General features: G+C 43.5%; 1 protein-coding gene and 1 long non-coding RNA gene across 2 annotated transcripts in view; one reads left to right on the forward strand and one right to left on the reverse strand.

Moving 5' to 3' along the window:
• ZDHHC17 (zDHHC palmitoyltransferase 17) overlaps positions 1-1,977 on the reverse strand; it is a 77,368-nt gene extending 75,391 nt beyond the window's left edge. The window contains exon 1 of the mRNA XM_082311291.1: positions 1,885-1,977. Within this exon, the coding sequence (XP_082167417.1) occupies positions 1,885-1,947 (63 nt within the window). The 5' untranslated portion in view covers positions 1,948-1,977. The remainder of the gene's footprint in view (positions 1-1,884) is intronic.
• On the forward strand, positions 1,906-21,352 carry LOC309590224. Its single transcript, XR_014228128.1, has 4 exons — positions 1,906-1,980; positions 9,002-9,102; positions 19,493-19,716; positions 21,050-21,352. It is a non-coding gene; the product is annotated as an uncharacterized lncRNA (long non-coding RNA).
• The last annotated feature ends 1,737 nt before the right edge of the window (positions 21,353-23,089 follow it).

Raw genomic sequence — 23,089 nt, forward strand, 5'->3', positions numbered from 1 at the left:
GACACTCCAGGAATGCTCTTTTAACAGCCAGTCTTCACCGCCAACATTAAAAGCATCCTTCTCTTTTAAAGCTTATCTGCACAAAGGGATTTTAAGGACTAAGGGAACACTCACCAAAATCCACGTAAATACTAACCTGTGAATAAGACAAAGTCAGAAGTCAGATACTCAGCATTTCCAGAAAAATCAAATAAAACCCCCTCAAGACTAGTCAGAAAAGTGATATTTATTGCATATTAAGAGATTCAGGTTGGTGTTACAGCACACAATATATATTAACTTCCTTCCCCATCTTTGGTACACACACTTAACTTTATACACCAAAGGAAGAGTATAAAATTCTACCAAATTGCATAACTGGTGAAAATCACCAATTTAAATTGAGACATTTTTGTTCACTACATAGTAACTACTCAAAAGTTAATTTAACAAATACTAATCTTCAATCTTTAAAACATAATGGTTTTCTAACAGCCTGTAGATGCTTGTTATTCTATTTTATAGTTTTAGACGGCCCATCTAAAGTTTCCACAAATTAAGAACATTTTCTTTCAAAGAACGTCAACATCCAGCAGTCTGAATCATTACTGAAAACTTCTGTCATTTCTGCAACACATCGGACACTGCAAATGAGGGTACTTCTCCAGTTAGTCTGAAGAAACATCAGTCTTCGCGCATCACTTAAAACACACAAAAAAAAAAAAAACCCCCAAGAAAAAAATCAAAACATTTATTTGGGGTGCATCACTTTGCTACGTAACCTTCAGAACAGATGGGTCTATTTCAAAGTCATAAGTGAGCACAGTTTGGAGAGACAGAGAAGAGTGGGTAGGATACACAACGCATATAGAGGCCTACAGAGCCTCTTCAGTCATCAAGAAAACTAAAAGTGTCTTTAAAATGTTGTTTAAGGAAAAAGAGTACCATCTGTTTAGCAAAAAGTGGAGCCTGGCATATGCACTAATCTTTCTCGTAGGCTGAAAAATCAATTCTTGCAATCCTTAATGTATCAGGTGACCAGTCCTCACGTAAAAGGTTTTCTAAACTGTTTAAAATACATTTCAAAACAATCACACTAGTCCTCAAGAACGCACGCGTGCTGGTGACATAGGTAGGTGGCACAAAAGAAGGGTAAAAATATGATACAAAACGACCTCTACGTGTTACCTGTAAACATTCCTCCCACCGCTTGGCCAGCACATTGGGAAAGACAGACTGTTTGCTTCCAAAATAAACCCCACGCCACCCAGGGAGCGCTGGGCCGGATGGGACCAGGCCCGACCTGCCGGCGACCTGCAGGCCAGTGCCGGCAAAACGCAAGAGGAAACATTTGTTCCTCCTCCCCCGAAGCGCTTCCCCCCGGGCTGCCGGGCCGCAGCCCCCCCGGGCCGGCGGGGGCGAGCGCCGAGCCCGGCTGGCCACCGAGCGCTGCTGCCCGGGGACGCCGGTGCCGCGGCACCGCCCCGAGGCGGCTCTGCCCGCGGAGGGGCGGCTGGGTGGCGGCGGCGGGCCAGGGGGCAGGCGGGCACCCGCCGCCTGCCTCACCCCCCGGGCCGCTGCCGGGCGGGACCGCCGCCGCCAGGGACGGCGCCAGAGGAGGGCCCGCGGCGGACCCTGCCCTCCTCCGCGCCACCGGCACCCGCATCCTCCGCGCCACCGGCACCCGCATCCTCCGCCGCCCCGCCCGGCCGCCTCCCCGCCGCGGCCCGGCCCTGCCCACCCCGGCCCGCCGCGCACACCCAGGCCGGCAGCGGGGGGCGGCGGCGGCGGCGCACCTCCCGCCCTCGGCGCACCCCGCCCGCCGCTCGCCTCGCCCCTCGCCCCCGCTCCTCCCGCGACGAGGCGCCGTCCCGGGCGCACCCCGAGCCGGCGGGGCGCCCTCACCTCCGGGTGCAGGATGGGGACGCAGCCCGCTTCTTTCTCGTACTCCTCCAGAGGCGCCGCCATCTTGGTGCGAGCCCGCCGCCTGCTGCATGCCGGGTAATGTGCGCGCGCCCGCCGCGCCTTCCCCTTCCCCCCCCCCCCCCCTTCCCCGCCTCACGCCCCGCGGCCGTGCGCGCGCACCGCCCCTTAGCGCCCCCCGCGGAGGGGAGGCCGCGCAGGTGCGGGCGGCGCGGCCCCGCTGAGGGGCTGGGGGGGGCCCGGCTCCCCCGGCTCCGCTGCCCGCGCCCGGTCGCTCCCCGGCGGCTTCGGCAAGGGCGGTGCCGGGGAGCCGCCTCCGCTGGGAGCGCCGGGCGGCGGCGCCACGGGCGCTAACGGGCCCCGGGAGCCCCGGCCTGGGGATGAGCCTGCGGCCTGGGGACAGCGGGCGCGGCAGGGCGGCCGCCCGCCCGCCGCTCCCCGGGAGGCCGGGGGCTGCTTGCCAGCTCTCCGCGGGGAGCTCTCCGGTGCTCTGCCCGGGCCTGCGGGCCCAGGGCGGCTGCTCTGAGGCAGGCAGGCCCCCGCCAAGCCACGAGAAAGCAAATTTTTTGCAACCAACTATGTTGTCTGGAGGAGCGTGTTACTTTTTGGGGATACCAGTATCAGTGCTCCTGAAATGAGTATTTATTATACTTTAGGTTTTCGGAGATAGTTCAGCTTAATTAAGTTCATTATAATTTGGAATGAGAGCAGAAGGAGAGCTCCCCTGCACACTTAATGTTGGTTTGGTTGCAGACCAAGTAACGTCTGTCCAGCTTTCTCGGGAAGTTGCCTTCACGCCTACACGGTAGCAAAGGGAGCGTGGGACGAAATCGAGAGAGTTTCTGTAAGGTTTTCGCTCTCAGCTGCAAGAGCGTTTGAAACCCGCTGGCAGTTCCGAGGGCGCCTGGAAGGGATCCCTTCCAGCCATCGCTACCCAGCCGACCGGGCGATTTCTCACCCCCTGTCACACGCTGTCCAGATGGCCAAGCTACATCTGCTGCGGGTTCGGGCGTCAAATTAACATCACGCGGGAAAATAGGTTTGATTCTGTTTAGTTTGTCCTTTATGTTCTTACAAGCTGTGTAATACACATACAGCCAAGATTAGGAATCCTAAAGCTCTTTATTTCAAACTTTTTTTTGTAAATCACATTTTTGTAAAAAAAAATGTTTTTGCAATTACAGAATGTCATTGCTGGCTTGACTGATGCTTTATATTGTTGTATCTATGGTGCTTTCATTTGCCTGCGTGAGAAAGGGACCTTTGGATAATACATTTTGTTGTATCGTAATACATTAAGCTCGTGAGCCTAAAACCCCACAATGATATTCCCTTCATTACTCTTTCGTATCTCATGCAAAATGTAACAGAGAAGCACTAATAAAATCTGACTACAGCATTATTAAAATCTTAAACCATAAATATCTTTTTGCTGTAGAAATAAATTTTAAATTCTCAAGAAGAAGAATGGCATAGGATTTAGAAACTGGGGGTGTGAAACAGGTCTAAAAGCACAGACTTGAAACCATAAGGTACTGAAGTGCTAAAAGACCAGAACAAGACACAGGGTATACAGGAGAGGATCTTTTTTTAGCTGTGTATATTATTAAATGTACCAAGGCTTAGATATAATTTGCAATCTGATTTGCCTGAAAAAGTGGGTTTTCAACCCCCTGCAAACCCCAGAAATAGAAATCCTATCAATCATGACAGTTCTTCACTCGTATTTATAACAGAAGTAAGGGTGATAAAATAACCAAAAAATCTTTATAGTATTTTTACTATGCAGATTATTTTTCCTTGCAAGTCTAAAGAAGATATGCTTCATCCCGTGGCTCTGAACTGGGTTGTAAATGCATACCGTGACATCTGTCTGGGTATTTATACCCTGTTCTTCACAGGTCTACACATTTCGAAACCATTTCTGTTCTCGGAGACATCTGTACAGAGAATTTTTGCCATTAAACTTGAGGCCTCATCTGTGTATATAGTTCATGTGCAGTCTGTTATATCCTTCTGCAGAACTGAGTGTCCCTTTTACCACCAAGTAACAGCAGAACTAGAATACAGGAACGTGCTGAGGCCTCTCTGCCTTAGAGCTCTTCATTCAAAAGCTAGCGGTGATTCACAAGTTAAAAAAGTTTTCCACACTTCAAGCATTCCCTGTCCTCTCCTAATCTGTAACACAATTGCTTGGAAATATGGTTCTTCACTGTCTTATGTTGTCGTTACAGGCAGGTTAACATCTGTGCAGAGTAAGCCAACAGCAGACAGAAACCTAACAACCTGCTTTGGTTGCAAAGTTTACACCTATTTTCCACAAATCTAAAAGGCTGTAAGTTAGATGGTTTTCTGGACTGACAAAAATTCATTATCTGACCTTGAACAATTACCTTACTCCTCTGTGTTTTACTTTGCTCATTTGTCAATCAAGTACTATGTCACCTAATGCAGAGGGGTACTCTGAGAATTTATTATCGTTGCAGAGCAATTTAAGGCTTTCGGATTAAAGATGCCTTGTAAATGCCAGGAATTATTGTTGTTCAATGGTGGAAAATGCTCTTCTGCGTGGTTGCATTGAATGGTCAATAGCTGATGCGTGAAGTGCTTTCCAGATTGACCAGAAGTTTTATCCAGTGCTACTTAACTAGGCATGCAATAGGGACAGGTCTATAATACTGGCTAAACACTGCATGCACTAGAAAATGGTTTTAGATTCTAGTCTGACAAAAGGAAAACACAATTCACCAACACCACGGACACGCAGTTTTTCTTCCCTTTGTTTTGCTTTACGTTAATCACTGTGAAAAAGAGCACAAGGGCTGGACACCTTTTAATTTTCAGGTGAACCAAAACACAGCTTAACAGGGAAGTAAGTAGCACAGAGTCTTATGATTCTCTATTCTGCAGCATGAATTTTACCTTTTCTAACAAACTATTAGGAAAAAAAAAACCCTTTGGCAGAGGCAAGACATATTTATAGAATACACATCCATATACACGGTTCAGTACTAGGGATGACTGTGCAGCTGGTTTAGCTCCTATCTTCCACTAAACTGTGAAATGTGACAGAAATAAAAAACATTTAACATCATACATACATGTCTTCATAGTAGTTTTGTATTATGGTGTTACCACTTAAAACAACTAAAAGTGTGAGTAAACAGTGTTTACCTTTGCAACTAAATATTGCAATTAAAGCTAAGTATTTGCTGTCATGGCAGGCCAAAACTTAAAGTGAAAATATTGGAATGTCTTAGTACAAAAATAAGTGCTAAGTCAAAAATACCCTGCCTAACCCTACAAGAATGAATATCTTTAGAAGAGCTGTGTTTGTCTTCAGTTTTCATATGTAGTTTTCTTTAATCCTTTTCTAATTAATACATCATGAGATGGATTTGCCACCATACTGGGGCCTCCCTGAAATTTTCCTTTGCACAGTCACTCAAAAAACTAGCTTCACTGTCAGGGGCTAAATTATTGTGTTCCTGTTCTCTGAGTATGTTTGCAGAGGGGCTATCAGTAATTATCTTTATTATTTGATATCTACACTGCATTTTCTAATCACATTACTGTTTGAGCCTTGTGTTTTCTGTCTTGGAAATGACACCCATCCATCTAAATGTGTGTACCAAAATGAACGTATAAAATGTGTCATTCTGCTTGGGTTTATCCAAGTCTATGCTTTCTCCTTGCATTCACTCCTAGATGGAGAGCACTGGGTTCCCACGCAGTTTGGACCAGTTTGGGTGACTGACACCCCGCTAGGTCGCCTCCCCGCCAGTCTGTTCCTGCTGCTGGTTCTTGAAAGCATTTCTGTAACATGTTTCTGCAGGGCAAACTACTGCAGCATTACCATGTTCCTGAGTGTTTAAGTATGCACTGGGCTCAGAAACATACCCTTCTTTACCCGCTGTGTAGGTTTTTCTTCTCTGTGAATGCCAGCATCTTTTCTTTGTCCTAACACCTGCCTGGTCGCAGCTCACGCCCTAAGCTATGACAGCACACCTCATATACTGCGCTTCCATCAATGTCTCCTGTTTCTGGTTTGGCTATTGGAAAGCAAGCCTAGCAGCAACAGTGAAACTTGTTTCAGTGATGTCATTTTAATCCCATGCTGTAGGCCCTCAGCATTTTTAGAAACTCTTACTCACTAGGTCTTCTCTTAGCATAGCAGGAAACAACCAGAGGGAAAATTCAAGTGAAACCAGTGAGCCACTTTCAGTAACAGGGAGAGCTTCACAAATGACCTTTTCCCATCCAATGTGAACAAAACTGTGGAGAAAAAACTATGCTGGTATGACCATTTTTCTTTTTGAAGAGAGGTGTCTCTACTGTACATAACTGTAGCTGAGACAGGATCATGACATATTACTGGGTTTCCTTTCCTACCTTCTTATGGTTAAGATAGGCTGTGATGCCCCAAAATGCACAGTTTAACAACTTAGAGAAAAATATTTAAACTGATGACAAGCAGTTCTTCCCCTATGCTGGGCAGGGGATGATACCTAAAGTCAAACTAGAACCAGTTTTTATAAGGACAATCCAAGTCATTTCTCCTCAGTGAAAGCCACGGTTGGTGGGAAAATGGGAATAGTTTATTTTGCATCATCCTGCCCAAACAGCTCCCTGGAATTTGTCTTTAAAAGTATAATCCCACTGAAAATGCTCTCAAAGCAAGCGCATCAGGAGAATATTATACAGGTAGCATTGATACCAGGAATCAAAGATAGTGAATTTGGTCAATACAGTGCCTCCTGTAGCTGCAGTCACTGCATCTGTGATAATATTTCAGGGCTCTGAGAGTTGTGTGGATATGAATAAAACCTGAGCGATTAAACCTGGTTTTGCTCCCAACCATTTGCCTCACCCGCTTGAGAGGGGTCGCTGTCCTGGAAGGCAGAGCCGTCAGATCTCGCCGTGGGTCAGATCCTGAACCGCTGCAGGCTTCAGCCCTCTCTTCTGAGGTAACGTGAGTCTTCAGCACTGAAAGCCATGGCGGTTCAGGAGAGGATTCACGAGGGGATCCGGTGTCCTTCCTCAGAGGTGGCGGCATCTGTCCGCCAGGATGGCTGGGGAGAGCAGCAGCTCGACTGCGTGGCTGTGTAACGTGCCACCGCACGTCCGTCAGCGCTGTTAGTACAAGAGAGCAGTGGGTGATGTGATTTGCCTCGCTGCCGAGCACAGTCAGGCTCCTCTTCCCTGCACAGCCGGTGAAGAGGAATAGCCAGAGTGGCTACCTTAGGCAGCGTGTTTCTGTGGATCACGTCGGAGAGCCTGGCAGTGCTCTTACACCAGTTTTATAGTGATGTGTTTCTGAATTTCAGTGGTGGTCGTCTTGATTTATCTTGTTGTGAAGAGAGGAAAGTCAGACAGAGTGTCTATTTATACCATCCTTTACTATTTCTCAAATACTGCTGTATATCATGCCAGACAGTTTTAGATACCATACAGTATCAGCCATCCTCCCAGAACAGGGGAAAAAATGGTGGAGAAATCCCAGCTGAACTATTATCTGATGTCTGGGTGCTCCGTCAAGCACTGTAATTTGGAGTGTACACAGCATGGACAGGGGTACTAAAAGGGAAAGCTGCCTTCTTCCCCACTCCTGAGTAAATCGGGGGGGGGGGGGGGGGGGGCGGGGAGGGGGCAAGCTTCTTTTGATGGGATAGCAAGCCATAATATTGTCTGCTGGTCTGCAGATGATAGGTGTTTTAAAGGACTATTAGTATGGAATAGGATGAATCTGCTCTTTCCCTACACAGCCTCTTACTCCCTTGGAAACACTCCAGGAGGCTGCTAGTCTTAAGAAAGGCCCAGTGATGATGTTTGATAGGAAGCATCAGGAAAATAATATATTTGTTATATAACTTTCCTAACTTTCCTAGGGTGAACAAAACTCTCCATTTGGCCATTGGAAGCTGGAAATGCCCGTGCAGTGGTGAAAGATGTCACCCATTTCATTTACAGGGAGCCTTTTCTACAGGTAGTTTTCCACAGTGTAATTGGACCCCAAATCTTTACATTAAATTAAATGCAGGGAGCTCTTCCCATAAAGTTGTTAAAATATAATGCTGATTAAATAAGTGTATGTGGAAAACAGTGACAAACTGCAAGATCCTAAACATGTATTTTAAAAAAAAAGTTGTACTCATGGAATCCTAAATGGCTTAATTAATGTTGGGATTTCAAAACAGTAAGAAATTCAGCCAGTGAATGCAACATCTCTTTCTGGATAGTTTCTTTCAGTCACTTTCTGTTCTTTCGTATAGTTTTTTAATGGAAATGTTATTTAGTATTTGAACACAGTCAGAGAGGTGAGCACTACATGTAGGCTGCTATTAAGCATAGCACCCTAGCTTTTAGGTTTTTGGTGGTTTTGTCATTTTATTGTATATTTCTTTTCTGCCAAAATAACCTTACTAGCAGCAAGTATGTATAGCCCTTGAATGACACAAAGCAATCATATTTTTTCCCTAGGTGATTACCTTTGCTGATGCAATTCCACATGCTGACAAATTCTGCACTTATTCATAGAGTTAAAAGTACAGAAAATGAGTGATTTTGTCTAACTTGAATTTTTATGCCTACTTGTTTTCCTTTAAGATGATGCACTTCTATTTCCCACTCATCGTGTTTTGAATATCTGATCTTGATACTATATCATACTCGTGGATGGCTTTGCTGCTGTCTTTAGTGTCAAAACATCATCTCTTCTTTCTTTGTTCATTATAGGCAAAGTTGCTATTACTTAGTGTTCTTCTACTTAGACTGAATATATCTAACATGTCTACTAACATATTTTTTAACTTACCTGAGCCTGTTAGACTATTTTGAGTTTTCCCCTAGAGCTCTTCCATTAGCACATCCAGGAACATGCCACAGGCACCAGTTTGTTCTGCTAACACATCTCCCTGAGCTCATTCTGTGGGGCAAACCTGAGCCTACTGTGATCCAGCCCTGTACAACAGCTGATACTGGATTATGCTCGGTATTTGTAAGGGAAGATGAACAGACTTGAAACTGAAGACTGGATTACACTTTATGAAGGTTTTATTTTTTTCCTATTTTTGGTTTTGTTGTCCATTTGTTCTCCCAGACCTCTCTTTGCATCCATTGGGCTGATTATTCCAGCTGCTTTTGGAGAAGATGCAGAACATGTCCGAAGAGTGGATTTTTGAAGCACAGACAGCTGCTGAGGTAGGAGCTCACTGCCAAACTGAAAACCAGTAACAAACCAATAAAATAAAGCTATTCCACTACTTTAAAAAGGTATTAATGAGAATGAAGCAATAAATATTCAACTATGGTGTCTTTTTATGGAAATATTGCCTCCTCAGGAATTGAGGTTGAAGTGGGTTGAACGATAAAATAAGGAAAAAATCACAGTTAGGAGTTCAAGTTACCATCTTTGGATGAAAGCCAATAAGTGAATTATTTTTTGGTACTTTATGTTAAATAAAGTAAATATTTTCCCTGCTCAGTTCTAAATCAAGCTTAGAGGAGCATGATAGATTAACACTCTTCCCCTTTATAAACAAAAATTTGTTAGCTGGACTCAAATAATTTTCAGTGATTAAGGTGATACCCAAACATACAATAATAAGGCACTCTTATAAGTAGGATGATCATAGAATACTTTGTGTTATAATCCTCTTCAGGACGTGTAGTCATTACCATCACGATAGTGGGTATCTAGAGACCATTGTCAGGGACAGCATATTGCCAGAGATGGACCTGCCCATTCATTGAGCATGAGAGGTTGTTTGCATTCATGTAAGAGGAGAAAGAAGAAATAGCACAGGAACAAAATATAAAACAAGGAAACGTTTATCAAAAGAAGTAAGAAAGAAAATGAAAGATTAAAACCAGAAAGCTTCTGATATTTAGAATAGAATCAAATCGAATTGAATCGAATAGAGTAGAATAAAATAGAACAGAATAGTTCAGTTGGAAGGGACCTACAATGATCATCTAGTCCAACCACCTGACCACTTCAGGGCTGATCATTTGCTTTTCATGGGAGATGTTTTATTTCTCTCTATATTTTTTTTTTGTAGAAAAAAGTTAATTGGCTGTTTGAAATATTTAAATCATGCTATGCAGGTATTTTAGATTTATTATATTATTGGAATTAAGGACAGACAATTTAAGCCAACACCACTGGTGATAAGCTTTTGAAATTGTGACGGAAAATGTTGCATGAATTACCATCTTATTTAGGTTTTTGCTGAATTTATGATGAATTAATAATCATTACAGACAGGCAAGTACTCTTTGCATAGGTGCTGATACAAACTACACTGTGCTTGAAGGGGAAAGAGTGGTAGCACCAACAGTTATCTGCCCTTGACTAAGCAAGGATACATAGGAAGCAGCAATCTCTTTTACCAACCCATTGATACAGTTGGAGAAAAAAGGAACGAGGTTTTGGGGTTGGCTTTCCTTTATGAGATTCATATAATGGCTGCCAGAATGCTGAAGCTACTAAATGAAGAAATAATGCTCACAATTAGGCTTTAAAATAATAATTTAAAAGTAAGTAAAATATAGCAAACATTCAGGACGCTTGGATGAAAATGGCCAGTCTGAACTGCAAACTCAAACATGCATCATTAATATTCAGTACAAAATGTTAAGCATCATGCTGCATGATGAAATTTTAATTCTTTTAAAAAAGAAAACTGGGGTTCAGAAAGTTGTATGTTTAGATGGTGTGCTTGGGAATCACTAAAGACATCAAAATGTACAGGAGGTGTATAGCCAGTATAATCAAGCCTAGGAGCTGTAGGAAATGAACCAGTGGCACCATTTTTAGAATAAATGCAGGAGAACTGAGCTGTCACATTAAAGCTGACAGCCCTGTTATGCAGCTCTAACCACTCTGCAAAGATCTGGGTTAGGAGAGGATGGAAATCTATAGATGCACTATTCCAAGCCTGCCTTTCTGAGCTGGCAGATGAAAATCAAAAAACATACCTGATCAGAAACATCACAAAACACGGGCAATGTAGATAATTCCAGAAACAGGCAGATGATTTAACCCTCTTTCATGATTCCTTTCTGAAAAAAAAGTCTCTAGGTGCTAAGACATTTTCAGTGCAATGACTGTGTTATCTCCCTTCATATGCTGAGGTAACACAGTCAAAATAGCATCAATGATTCCTACAGCTTGATGAGGCAGACTTCCCTTGAAGTGCTGCAAAGTTTAAGACTCTCTCAGCCCCTGTTCTCAAAAGTGCCACCACTTGAGAGATTTCACAGCGCTCTAACTGCACATCTTGATGGTAATGGGAAGTGGCAACACTTGGGAACTTGCAGGATCGGGACCTTGGTCAGCTTTGGCTTCATTTACTGCTGATGCTTTTAGAGGTCCCAAAAAAAAAAGAAAAAAGGCTTACTCACACTTTAATGCAGTGGAACTAAAATGTTTGACACACAGAATGGTATGTAATAGATGAGTATATAGCTGGGCTTTCAAACTGGTACAAATGGTCACATATTATATGGTAACAGAAAAGCAAGCAGTTTATTATACTATAGCCTGCTGCGGCTAATTTATAAGCTATTTCTCTTAGGTTTCAGCATTTGCTGGAAGCACATACATGCTTCCAGCATGTCTTGGAAACAAATGACAAAACATGTCCATAGGGAATGCTGCACCATAAAATTGAATTTTAATGGAGAAGGAGGGGGCTGACAGCAAAAAGAATCAATTTCATCTGCGAAGTTGCAGGTCGGCATATTGCAACTGAGAATATTCTGGCTGTTGCTTAGATGTGAGCTCCCCTGTGTAACACTAACCCAGTCCCTGCCAGTCTCAGAGGAAGAGGGGGTAATTCCGTGAAAGTGAAATGAAACGTAATACAGACCTAGTAGCCATATGCTTAGTTCCTTATGAATGTCTTAATTTTTCCTGACAGCCCATCTCTGGAGTTCTCAGATTTTAACCCAGTAATTCTCCCTAGCACCATGCCCCACAGCTCCCACAGCTCCCGGCAAAGGAGCAGAGCTGCTGCTGCTGCCTGGGCAGCCGGTGGGCCAGGGGAGCCGGGCAGCTGGGGGGCACCGGGGCAGCCCAGCCCCGGCATCGGGCACCTCCCTGGGGATGGGGACGGGACAGGCAGGGCAGAGCTGTGGGGAGCTGGAGACGAGCCCTGCTGCAGCATCGCCGGGGCAGGGGCTGATGGCCCCGGGGGGCTGACATGGCGTCCTGGGCTGTGGGCAAGTGGGGGGAGCACCGAGGAGGGGTCAGTGACAGTCAGGGCTGGTCGTGCCCTTGGCGCCCTGATATAACGAATAGTTCTATAAAATCTTCTCTTCTCACTTCATGGTTCCTTTTCCCTCCCATTGTGTGGCAAATATTGTCCTAACGTTCCTGCCCAAGGAAGTCTACTGAAGCAGACCAAAAAATACATACACACAATCTAAATGATAACCTGCACGTTCTGCGGACAGTTATTGGTCATCACAAGGTTGGGTTCTGCCTCTCACGCAATACTAAAAGAAAAAAAAAAAGAGAACCAAACCCAACAAAACCACCTAAAAGCTTCTCTGTCCGTTACTGTGGCGAGAAGGCACAGGTCGTGCTCTGCGGTACGGAGCAGAGTGCAGAGAGCCACGGCATGGGCTGGCCTGCGCTCGAGCATCCCTCTGGTGCAGCATGGAGCCGCTGTGTTGATTGAGTGGCAGAAGGAGTAACCGAGTGGCACTTCTGCAGATGCAAGCTGGCTAATACCCTAAGGCTCCCAGCTCCGGGATTAGCAGAGCTGGTTCATGCAAAACCAGCTCAGGGATGGGACCACGCAGAGCCAGCTGCACACGTGGTCAGAGATGCACATCAGAACCAAGCTCCAAGGACTTTTACAATATTGGTTTTACAAGAGAGACACAACAAATCAAATTGGGTCTTCAATATAAAGGAGAAAATGAAGAGACTTCAGACACTTAAATGCAGAGTCGCCACACAGAAGCACAGCTCATAGCAAGCTACATTGTACAAGCACTGTGCTGTTTGATTGGAAACTCACTCAGTGCTCACAGTTTGCCCTTTGCAAATGTTCGGTTCTTATCCTAAACCCTGGGTAGATCCAGACAGAATGCAGAGCAGACATGCAAAATACAGCAAACGCAGCTAGCTGCAACTGTGTTATTCTTTAAAAGAAGCAATACTGGAAGACCCACAAGATACCTGTAGTCATCTAAGGCTGAAGGCTAGCTCTCATCAGGCTTGAGCACTTCAAACATATGATTGTGAGCTTCGTTCTTACCAAGACATGGGTTTTCCTACACACAGGCAGCGGCCAGAATTGGGAAGCAGGCAGTTGCCAACCCTTGCAAGAAATTGGGTGGAAAAAAAGAAAAACAAACAGTGAATTTGAAACATGAAATATTTTACTATTGACCATGAATATTTATCTCCTTCTCAAATTTGTTACCTGGCAAGAATGAAGCCTCTCAGTGTTTTACTGGGGAGACAGGTGGTTGATGGAGGAGCTGGCCCAATTTCTCCCATGCACCCTAAGTAGATAAAAGCTAGTGTCTCTGGCTGGTGGGAAGGACCCTACATCCCGCCTGTGAATGGTATTGCACTGTGCAGACATCAGCTCAGCAGGTACGGCGTTAGGACAGGAGAGTATATGAGTGACTCCAACAGAGGCTATCACCTATGGTACTCCCCTGGCGAGGGATATCACTCCACCCTATCACTCCTCTGAGTGCCATTTTTAAAAATTGCCTTGGCTCCAGAATAATGTCGGTGCTTCTGAAGATAATACATTTGTGCAAAAGGATGCTGGCTTGAATTCATGTGCGTTTGTTTTGTAGTGGTATTTCAAGTGCTTGTCAAATGCACAGGGAAGAAGGTGTTCAGAATGACACAATCAATAAATAAAATAAATTTGGTATCAATAGTCTCAAATTGTGGAACTTTTGCAGACATAACCCCAACATTTTTTCACCAAAATCAGAAAAATCACTGTAGTGATTAGCCTTTTAGTGAAAAACCTAATGCTACTCTTTTACATGCTTGCGTAAGGACCCACTGGAACTATGTTAAGAAAGTCTATTGTGATGGTCTTGCCATTTAATATCTCAAACTGTTGCCTTCCAGGTTCTTCATCTTCTCCTTTGATCCCAGAATATGTCAGCAGTCTGTAGTCTTGACAAGTTGGCTACTTCATAACAGCCAGCTGGTAGGACATTTCCCAGATACTGAAACTGAGAAGTCTAGCCTGATTCCTTCACGTGCTGTCCCTTTATTTCATTAACACATGTATTCCTTAAAATATCTATTTGAAAATGCACACTAAATGAATGAAATATGTTATGTGCAATGCTGCTAAGAAGTCTCATATATATATGACGCTGCTACTGCAATGACTGGAGGAAATAAAATTTTTTCCTGACCTATTTTCAGGATCCCCATTTTCAAACACAGTCTTAAGTAGAATAGAAAGTGAAGGCTGGAATGGCAGGTTAGACTTAATGTTAATTAGAAAGGTAATTAATGAATTTGACACCTTTGTTTGAAAGCTGAGAATATGCTCTTGTGGGTTTTTGCTGTGGAAAATGCAGGGCACAACGGACAGGTCTGAAGTGTCTTATTCTGGGGACAGCATTAACATGCTTTTTCACTTGTGATCTTTTGGGGGGTTAAGACCACCTAAGGTGGGTGATGTTTTTCAGTATGTGAAGAGGACAAGGCATAGGCATGGGCAGAAACAACAGCCAAAATATGAAAGCTTGCAAAACTATCTGCCATCCTGTAGCCTGTTATTCTGCAGTTAAGAGGCTGTGTAAGAGATGAGCCTGGCCTCTCTGATGCATCATAACACAGGAAAAAAAGAGATAGGTGTTCCGTTTATCTGCCATGAATCAACAAGAAGGAGGTCAGCAGGAACATGAATTTTTATGAGAATGCTGGACATCAAAAATTACTCTCTCTCTCATGCCTGGATTATCACTCCAGCTCTTCTTTCTGTATTTATGTTTTTGACTTCTAGTGGGAACAATTAAGAAAAAACAATGAGCCTCTGCTGTCCTGACATAAAATCTGCAATAAAATCTAGCCTCTTGAAGAAAAGCTTAGAATCCATCAGGGAGAAAATATGTCCTCCTGATAATTGTTTAGCAATGGCAGAGCGCTGAGGACACTCTGAGGATATGAGGCATGAGATTATAGATCTAATAAAAATGTCTGTAAAATAGAAAGTAATTGAGATGTTTTAGAATACATTCAGCAACCATGAACTGACACAATAGGACAAAAACCTATCAGTCTGCTTGAAGGAACAGAACCAGCAGCCTTGCAGTGTTCCCTTCAAGGACAATAGCGTTGTTTTTTTTTTTTTCTGTACTATACCTTGGAGGAGTTTCCAGTTTTTAAAGCACAATAGTGCCAGAGCAGGTTCTGTCGAACATGAATAATTGAATTTGAAGAGAAATGCAGAGACTCTCAAAATACAACTGAAGATTTTGGAAAGCACTCAGAGAAAATATATGGGCTAGGTTCACTACTCCTGGTCTCATTTATATCCCTAAACTTGGCCTATCTCCACTGAGATCAGTGAAGACCTGCTGGTGCAAAACTTCAGCAAAAATAGCTGTGAATCAAGTCCTGTATTTGCAGGGGTCATCTCCTGAGAGAAAGGGGCAGTCGGTATCTTTGCAAGCACTGATGTAGACAGTATGATTCCATGAATATCAATGGAATTACTTAAGACTTCCATCAGTCAATGCTCAGAGATCAGAATCTGCTCTTCCCTTTTGCTCCAGTGACATACTATCACTCCATGTTTGTGCTTATTGCATTAGACACTAGTGAACCTCAACGCTGTCTCCAAGGGCATAGTGCAGATTACTGAAGCCTACTGACTTCCCAAATTGTTCATTCCTTGAAGAGCTCATCTATGGAGAGAAGGCAGGTCCTCCCCTCTGCCAGTAGCCCTGTCTCAAGTGGGCAGCAGTCTCAGTAAATAGGTTGAGAAATAAAAAGCGGAACAGACTAAGACAAGGTGCAAAACGAAGGGGTGGACTACAGGGAGAGGGGGGCACGTGAGAAACCAGAAAAAGACCCTTGTGTAGAAAGGAAAGAATATGAGCCAGTAAAGCTTTGGAGAAAAGAGAGAAAATGACAGACAAAGAAACCATTAAAACAGGCAGTAAAAGATAGAGAAAGGAGGGTACTAAAGAAGCAAAAGAAGGGTGGCTGGGAAAAGAATAGGGGCATTTCTTACTCGTCTTCTCTTGAAACAAATTTTTCTTTTTCATCAAGTGTTCGTTAATCATAAAGGCACTGCTCTCTAATTTTTGAGTTGTACTAAATCTTCTTCCACAGAATGTATACAGCCTATGGGCTGGGGCAAGGGAGCAAGGAAGCAATGGGGTCTCATGCACCTGGAGCGGAATACTAGCCATAATCTCTTCTTTCTCTCTGATTAAGCAGTATTTGACTTTTAGCTTAGCTGACTTTTGAAATGTCAAGAACAGCATCGAGGCTTTGGCCTGTTTCTAGTGTTCACAAATCCCAGGCACTCATAAATGGAAAAGAATTTACTTTCTTCCCCAGGGCTTTGCACAGCAAGGATGTTTCCAAAAACAATGCAGACAGGATTAGAAAATCAGGCAACAGAACCTCCTTTTTACCCAAGCAGCTGCTATTAAAACTGAAGACTGTGTGCACAGTGTGCCATTAGTGCCATTGCCTGAGAAGTGCATGTTTAAGAGGAGCTTTACACTCCCCATGTAAGCCTTTGAAAAGAAAGCCTCATGCAGACAATTCCTCTTATGCAGCTATGTCTGCATTTCTTACTCTCCCACAGTAGGAGAACAAAACCTTTTTATTTAAAGTTCTGTTTACTCCTGCTGGCTAGTCCTTATTTCACCAGGGCTGGATGATATCCAGTAAGTGGTTCAAGACACTTGAGATGCAGAAAACATCCTGTCCTGTCCAGAAAAAGGCCTGCGTGTTTGCCTGATTTGAAAAGCCATTGACTATTGATGACTCAGGATCACCAAGAACAGAAATCAATGCTACATGCCACTAGAAAGCTAATCACCCAGTCCAGCCTTGCAAAGATGTACAGCAGTTTGTCTTCTAGGCTCCGTGGTTCATGAGATTTTGAAGATAAAAATCACATTATTTTCACTAACATCCTTTCTGCTTGCATTGATTCCCTGGTTCTGACCCAATTTAAATGGCTGCTGCCTTCAAGTGATTTAAGTTTGAAACAATGCCGTGTTTCATCTGAAAACATATAATCACAACTTCCAAGCTAGATGAAGCATTGATCTCCAGCTCCAGCAGTTTGTGGAAATATTGGCTCCAAAGCTAATGCAGGAATTGAAAGATATGAATGAGAATTATCAGAATGGTATCATTTCAAAGGATGGTATCATTAACCATATTAACTTATTTTGGAAATATTCTGTTTAGACTGTAAGGTAGTCTCATAAGCAGATAGAGAAACATTTATCTAAAGAAAAGAAAATTGAAGAGTGTCAGAGAAACAGGAAAATGAGACAGAAAGGGGGACACATGAGTTGTCTGAGCTCACAGTGGGTGAGGCAGAAGGTGGGACTGGAAAGGAGCCTCCGAGTCATTGAATTCAACTCCCTGCAATCACACTGTGACGGCATCAACATTAAGCTCAGACAGATCCTCAGAGTACCTGCACCCCCACCTATATCTCGTACCATAAAGCAGTCTCGGACACCATGTAACAATTGCAAGACCATTAGTGCAAAAGGCAAAAAGCCTCAAAAATTACACTATGGCATCACTTTAAAGAGAACAGAAGAGATGCACAGCACTGCCATTAACTGAAACATCCCTGGAGAATTTCTAGCAGATGGACCCTGCATCATGCCCCGCAGGAACGCAAAAGCTGCTCAGCCTCTGCCAATATGACATGAAGGAAAAACTTAATCCTCAAATAAAACCCAAATCTGGCAATTAGTTTAGCCCTGGGAATGTGAGCAAGATATGGCAGCCAGCAACCTGAGAAGTCTGTCATATTGTGGTCCTGACCTAGCTCTAATTGTGGCCAATGTACTACATGTCAGAGAAGGCGGATCCACAGACCTTTCTCTCTGCCCATCCCTAGCTGTGCAATTGCCAGATATCCCCTATAACAGAGGATATCAGGAATAAGGAGCAAAAATTTAGTGACGTATACAAGATATTGCTTTCCCTCATTTGTCCTCTGCTTTCCTGCTCAAGGCCAGACCCCAGAGCTGCAGCACTCCCAGAAGTCTGGCAAGAGATTGGGAGATTTGGGCATTGGTCCCAAAATCCTGGCCTGGTCTCGTGATGAATGCAGTGACTACTGCTCCATCCCTATGCCTGACCCGGGGCCTGTATCCCTTCCCCCATCACCTTACTGGTCATTTTGGGGCAGGGAAACTTCCTACCAGAGCCCTCTCCAACCTATATTTTAACAGTAAAGTATACCAACCCTACCCAGGAGTTTTCTAACATTAGGTATCAAAACCTACCTGGCATACGTACCCCAGCCAAGCGAGGCAGTGCTGTACATAATCCCAGTGAAATGAAGCCAGCCCGGACCTAGTGTACCCTATCCTTTTATGTACAGCCACAGCCTTTGGCCTTCAATGTGTAAAGGTGAAATAATAAACTTCACCTCCATCTTCACCTTAGGCCATCATACCCTGCCAGTCTGGGACATGAATCCATCCAAGCAGCCCATCCCAGTGTTCATTCAAAACCCAGTCCAAAGACCAGCTCAAAGGCTGCTCCTCTTTCTTGCTGGCAACACCCTCTCTCCAACAGCTCTAGCTCCAGCTCCAACCAAATTCTAGCCAGATAACCATCGACAGTAGCTAAAAGGTCAGAGTCCCTCTCCAGTTCCCCAGATTTGAAAATATGAAAGTTTAACACTCAAACAGTCCAGCCCTGTTCTAGGCTACTTTCTGCTTCCCTAACTGGTAGAGTTCAAACAAAGCCAAGAGAGATGAGGTCATTGGTTATAAGTATTGATAAAGAGCAATGGGATCAGCACACAAACAAGCCGTTTTCCACCTGCACTTGCAGTGAAATGCCAGCCCTCTTCAATGGAGCCAATATTTTCATTTGTAAGGAATAGCTCAAGCAAGTCTATCTTAGATTTAAGTTGTGGTCAGAACCAAAGGTGAAGTATCACTCCAGTAACTGAACCACAGGCAAGGATAATGCTGTAGAAGAGGTTGGTTTTATTATAAGGACTTGAGAAGTTCATTTTTTATCTCAAAAATGTCAAAGAATGTCAAGATACAGTGTAATTTCATTTAACTTTCTCTGTTCAGTTTTGAACAATTTCACCATCCTATCTTCAAGTAACTTGCTTGTCATTAAATAAATGTACTTGGTCTCTTTAGATTATTTACTTCAGCAAATTCACCGAGCAAATATAATGAGTAGTCTTAACACAGCAATAGGGGAGTCAGCGCTATGTTATCCCACTGGGGAGCAGTATATAGCACCAGCAGATATTTAATACCAGTTCTGAATCTAATAAATCCCGTTGCCCCAGTTGGAGGTAGCCCAGTTCCACCAGTTCTGAGTTTTAAAGAGATGTGTATGTTTGCTTAGGGGAAGAGGAGCAAGGGATAATTGATGGGATGGACAAAGAAGCTGATGCCACATTTCCTCAAGGACTTTTGTGACTGACTCCCCCCGGACAATGACTTCTACTCAGAAGAACCACAGAAAGAAATCTACGTTGAAAAGCCTGCTAGATGTACTGCCTTGTCACTGAATGAAGAAGAAAATCTTAGCAATACAAGAGGAAAAGAATGGGACTGAATATGAAAGCAGTAAGTTGTAGCTTGAAAGTGAAACTTTCCATCTTAATACACTCCAGAGGGCTAGAATAAGTGCTTTCTAATTAGCTTGCATTTCACTTGGCATATTTATAGCTGTCATTGCACGAGTAGACCAATATACGAGGCTTTTTATTAAAGAGTCTCCAGAGAGAAGCATCCAAACCTGCCAGCAACCATGTTTCAGAGGTTTAACCTCCCTAACCTTTATGGTTCAGTTAAAGTTCTTCCTCCACACGTGCCGAATACATCATTCTGCCGAGTGAACTGTAAGCTTGACTTGGGCAAATACCTTCTCTATTTAACATGCAATTGCATTACTTTTTATTTGTGGTTACATTTTATCTGATTTGCTCATAAAAGTTGCGAAATTATATACAGACATGGCAAGAGAAATGCTAAACCTAGCTACGGAGTTAGAGAAATCAGATGCGGCAAGCAGACGCCGTGTTCATGACCAGAAGACCATTGTACATCAAGGTGTGAGTGATCCACACAGCAGTTAACCCGAGCATACAATCATAGAAACACAGAATCATAGAATCGTTAAGGTTGGAAAGGACCTCTGAGATCATCAAGGCCACCCTGCACTGCAGCATGGTCTTCTGGCCCATGCTGTGTGGCCAAGATCCCTTGGCCGCAGGGTAAGCGTAGGTGGTTGCTTGTAACAGCAGAGCCTGCAGGCAGCTCCCGCTCAGTACCTGCAATTACACCGCCTGCATGTCCTTGCCTGTATCTAAAACTGCAGCAACAAGTTCTCATGTGAGCATCCTTTCTATCTGGCAGCAGCAATGATGAATAGAGTTGTTTTCTTTTAAGAAAATCCTGTAAGAGCTCGAATTAACAAAAAAAAAAGTGGTGTAACTCCTCCGTGGATGGGATCTGGAGGCCTGTCTGAAGCTGCACAATTCAGCGTTATCAGCACCTGATTATCTATACTACCCTCTCTTTCTCTATAATGTTGACACTAATAAATAGCATTTTAAACAGTACTTGTCAGAGTCTGAGTGCCTTTCTTACTGTGACCGTAACAAACCAGCACCTCCTGGTACAAAGCAGCAGTTAAGAAAGCAGTATCTGAGTCTCTACTCCTATTTATTTACAGGACTGGTGTCATTGTTCCTTCAGTTTTCCTCTCAAAGGGTGCTTAATCAGACTGGAAAAGCTGTATCTTGCTTGAAGTGCTTCTTCCTCATCAATTGGGAGAACCATCTGGTTTGATTTCTAATTTTGGTGGCTTTTGTTTGCCTTGTTCCCGCCAATGCAGGGGGTTGAGACTACCAATACAACCTTATCAATACCAATCTCTTTTTTTTTTCTTCTTCAGGTTCAGTGTCACTTGATTCTCTGAAAAAGAATTTTCAGGTCACAAACCTCCATGTCACCGACCTCCTGGCCACCCAGCCCAGCGCTTTCCTGACAGATCCTTGCTTCTCCATGGATATTTATCTTGGGCACCCAAAAGCTTTCTCAGGATTGACTAGCTACCAAGCAAATGAGACAGCTGCATGTTTTACTCTTGGAGTGAACACTTTTCAGCCTAGTTCTCTTCCTATTCTCCACTGAACTGGAATACACAGATGTTAGATGTTAGATATTTGTATCTGGCACTAATTAACAAGTACCACCCATCAGAGCTGCTAAACATAACCTTGTTTTCAAAATCCTGTGGAGGAATTCTGTGACTTTGTTCCATGTAGGTGCTGGGCCTTCCTTCCAGATTGTTCCTTCATTTTCTCCTGTGCTAGAGCATCATCTTGTTTATCATTTGCTTTCAGCCAGAGACTTCCTAAGGGAATCCCTCGGATATTTCTTCAGGCGTCTCCCTTGTGTCTATAAAGCACAGTGGAGCGTGATGTGCTGGTGCTGACTCGGAATCAGCTGAGCGGAGCACAGCTCCCTTCCTGATGGTGCTCGCTCGGCTAATTAGCGCTGCTGAGAAACCAGAGACATTAAATCCCAGGCAAATGGCACAGTTGATGCCGCTATCTTGTTTCCAACACCTAAACTGTGCATTGTGCATTTTTTTTTCCCTAGGCTCCTACCCTTTTTCTGCTTGCACATCCAGTTTGAGCAATTGCGTATGCAAGCATGTTTTGAATATTGTCTTTATGCTAATTATTCCCAAACCTGTCTCTCTACATTGGACCTCTCTTTCTCTAAACTGAAATCCTGCATTTTTCTTGTTTTGGGTTGTGGGCTTTTTCTCTGTATCTCTTCATGGACTGTCCACAGTAAAAACTTGCCCAAAGTAGGATATACTCTTCCTCTCCAGCATGTCCTCATGATGAATATCCTGAGTGAGCTGACAAGAAAATTAAGGAAGATCATTAACTTTGTTTCCACTGCATATGTTCAAGCAAAGGGGAAATGAAAATGCTTTCAAAGTATTACTGAACAATAAAGTCAGAAGATAGCTTTGTTCGGTGGTGACTCAATAAAAAAGAAATTATAATAGATGTATGATATCTAGATAAGAACAAAAAAACCCCCCTTGATCTGTAGAAGAAAATTAATGCAATCAAAATGAGCAGGCTCAGAATCCATATGTAATGAATATACCATTATTCGTACAGGGTAAATATTTTTTGCTTAAACAAGAAGTTTCAGCATTGCATTGCAAGAATTGGGCAAAATCCAAATTGTTTATTGACAAGCTGTAGTAGCTGTGTACAAACAAGAGATGAAAGATTTTAGCTTGTCATTCATGATATATTCTGAAAACATACCATGAATCATTCTCAAGTAAGCCCTACGCTGACTAAAGGAAAAGGGGGAATCTAGCCTCAATTTCCATAAAATAATTTTAAAAAGGCACAGAGAACTTCTATCTATCTTTGGCATTGGTTTAGTGCTTAATAGTAGTTGTGGAGGTATCGGAGGTTAAGGGTTGCCTCCTTGCAGCATGGAACAATTAGGGGAGCATGAAGATTAATTTTGGGGGGGAAAGGAAGGGAAATGGGTTTCAGGAAAGATTATTTGTTTTTTAAAGTGAAACAAGCAATGAAAAGGTTGAGTAAACTTTGGATGTCAGTATCTAAAATTAAATATGTCTGTTTGTACGCAGTTTGGCAAATAACTTAGCAATTAAAGTTAAATCCCATCCACAGTTCTGGCAAAACTGGATGAGTGAAACAGACCTGCGAGACACACAAGCAGAGAGAGAAGAACCTGGGTGAACACAGGGCAGCCCCAGGGCCAAGCTGCCCGGTGGTGAAGTCCCCGTACGCGGGGGAGTTGCTGGGTGAGGGGATTACATTGCTGCTGCCTTCCTTCGGCAGTACAAAAACATGACCAAAGAAAAGAAGTGCTCTTCATATCAATGGGGCTACACCATTTTACGCTATCTAAACCTTACAATGACCGT

This window comes from Platalea leucorodia (assembly GCF_965183815.1).
Source record: "Platalea leucorodia genome assembly, chromosome: 4".
In the NCBI taxonomy this organism is placed as follows: domain Eukaryota; kingdom Metazoa; phylum Chordata; class Aves; order Pelecaniformes; family Threskiornithidae; genus Platalea; species Platalea leucorodia.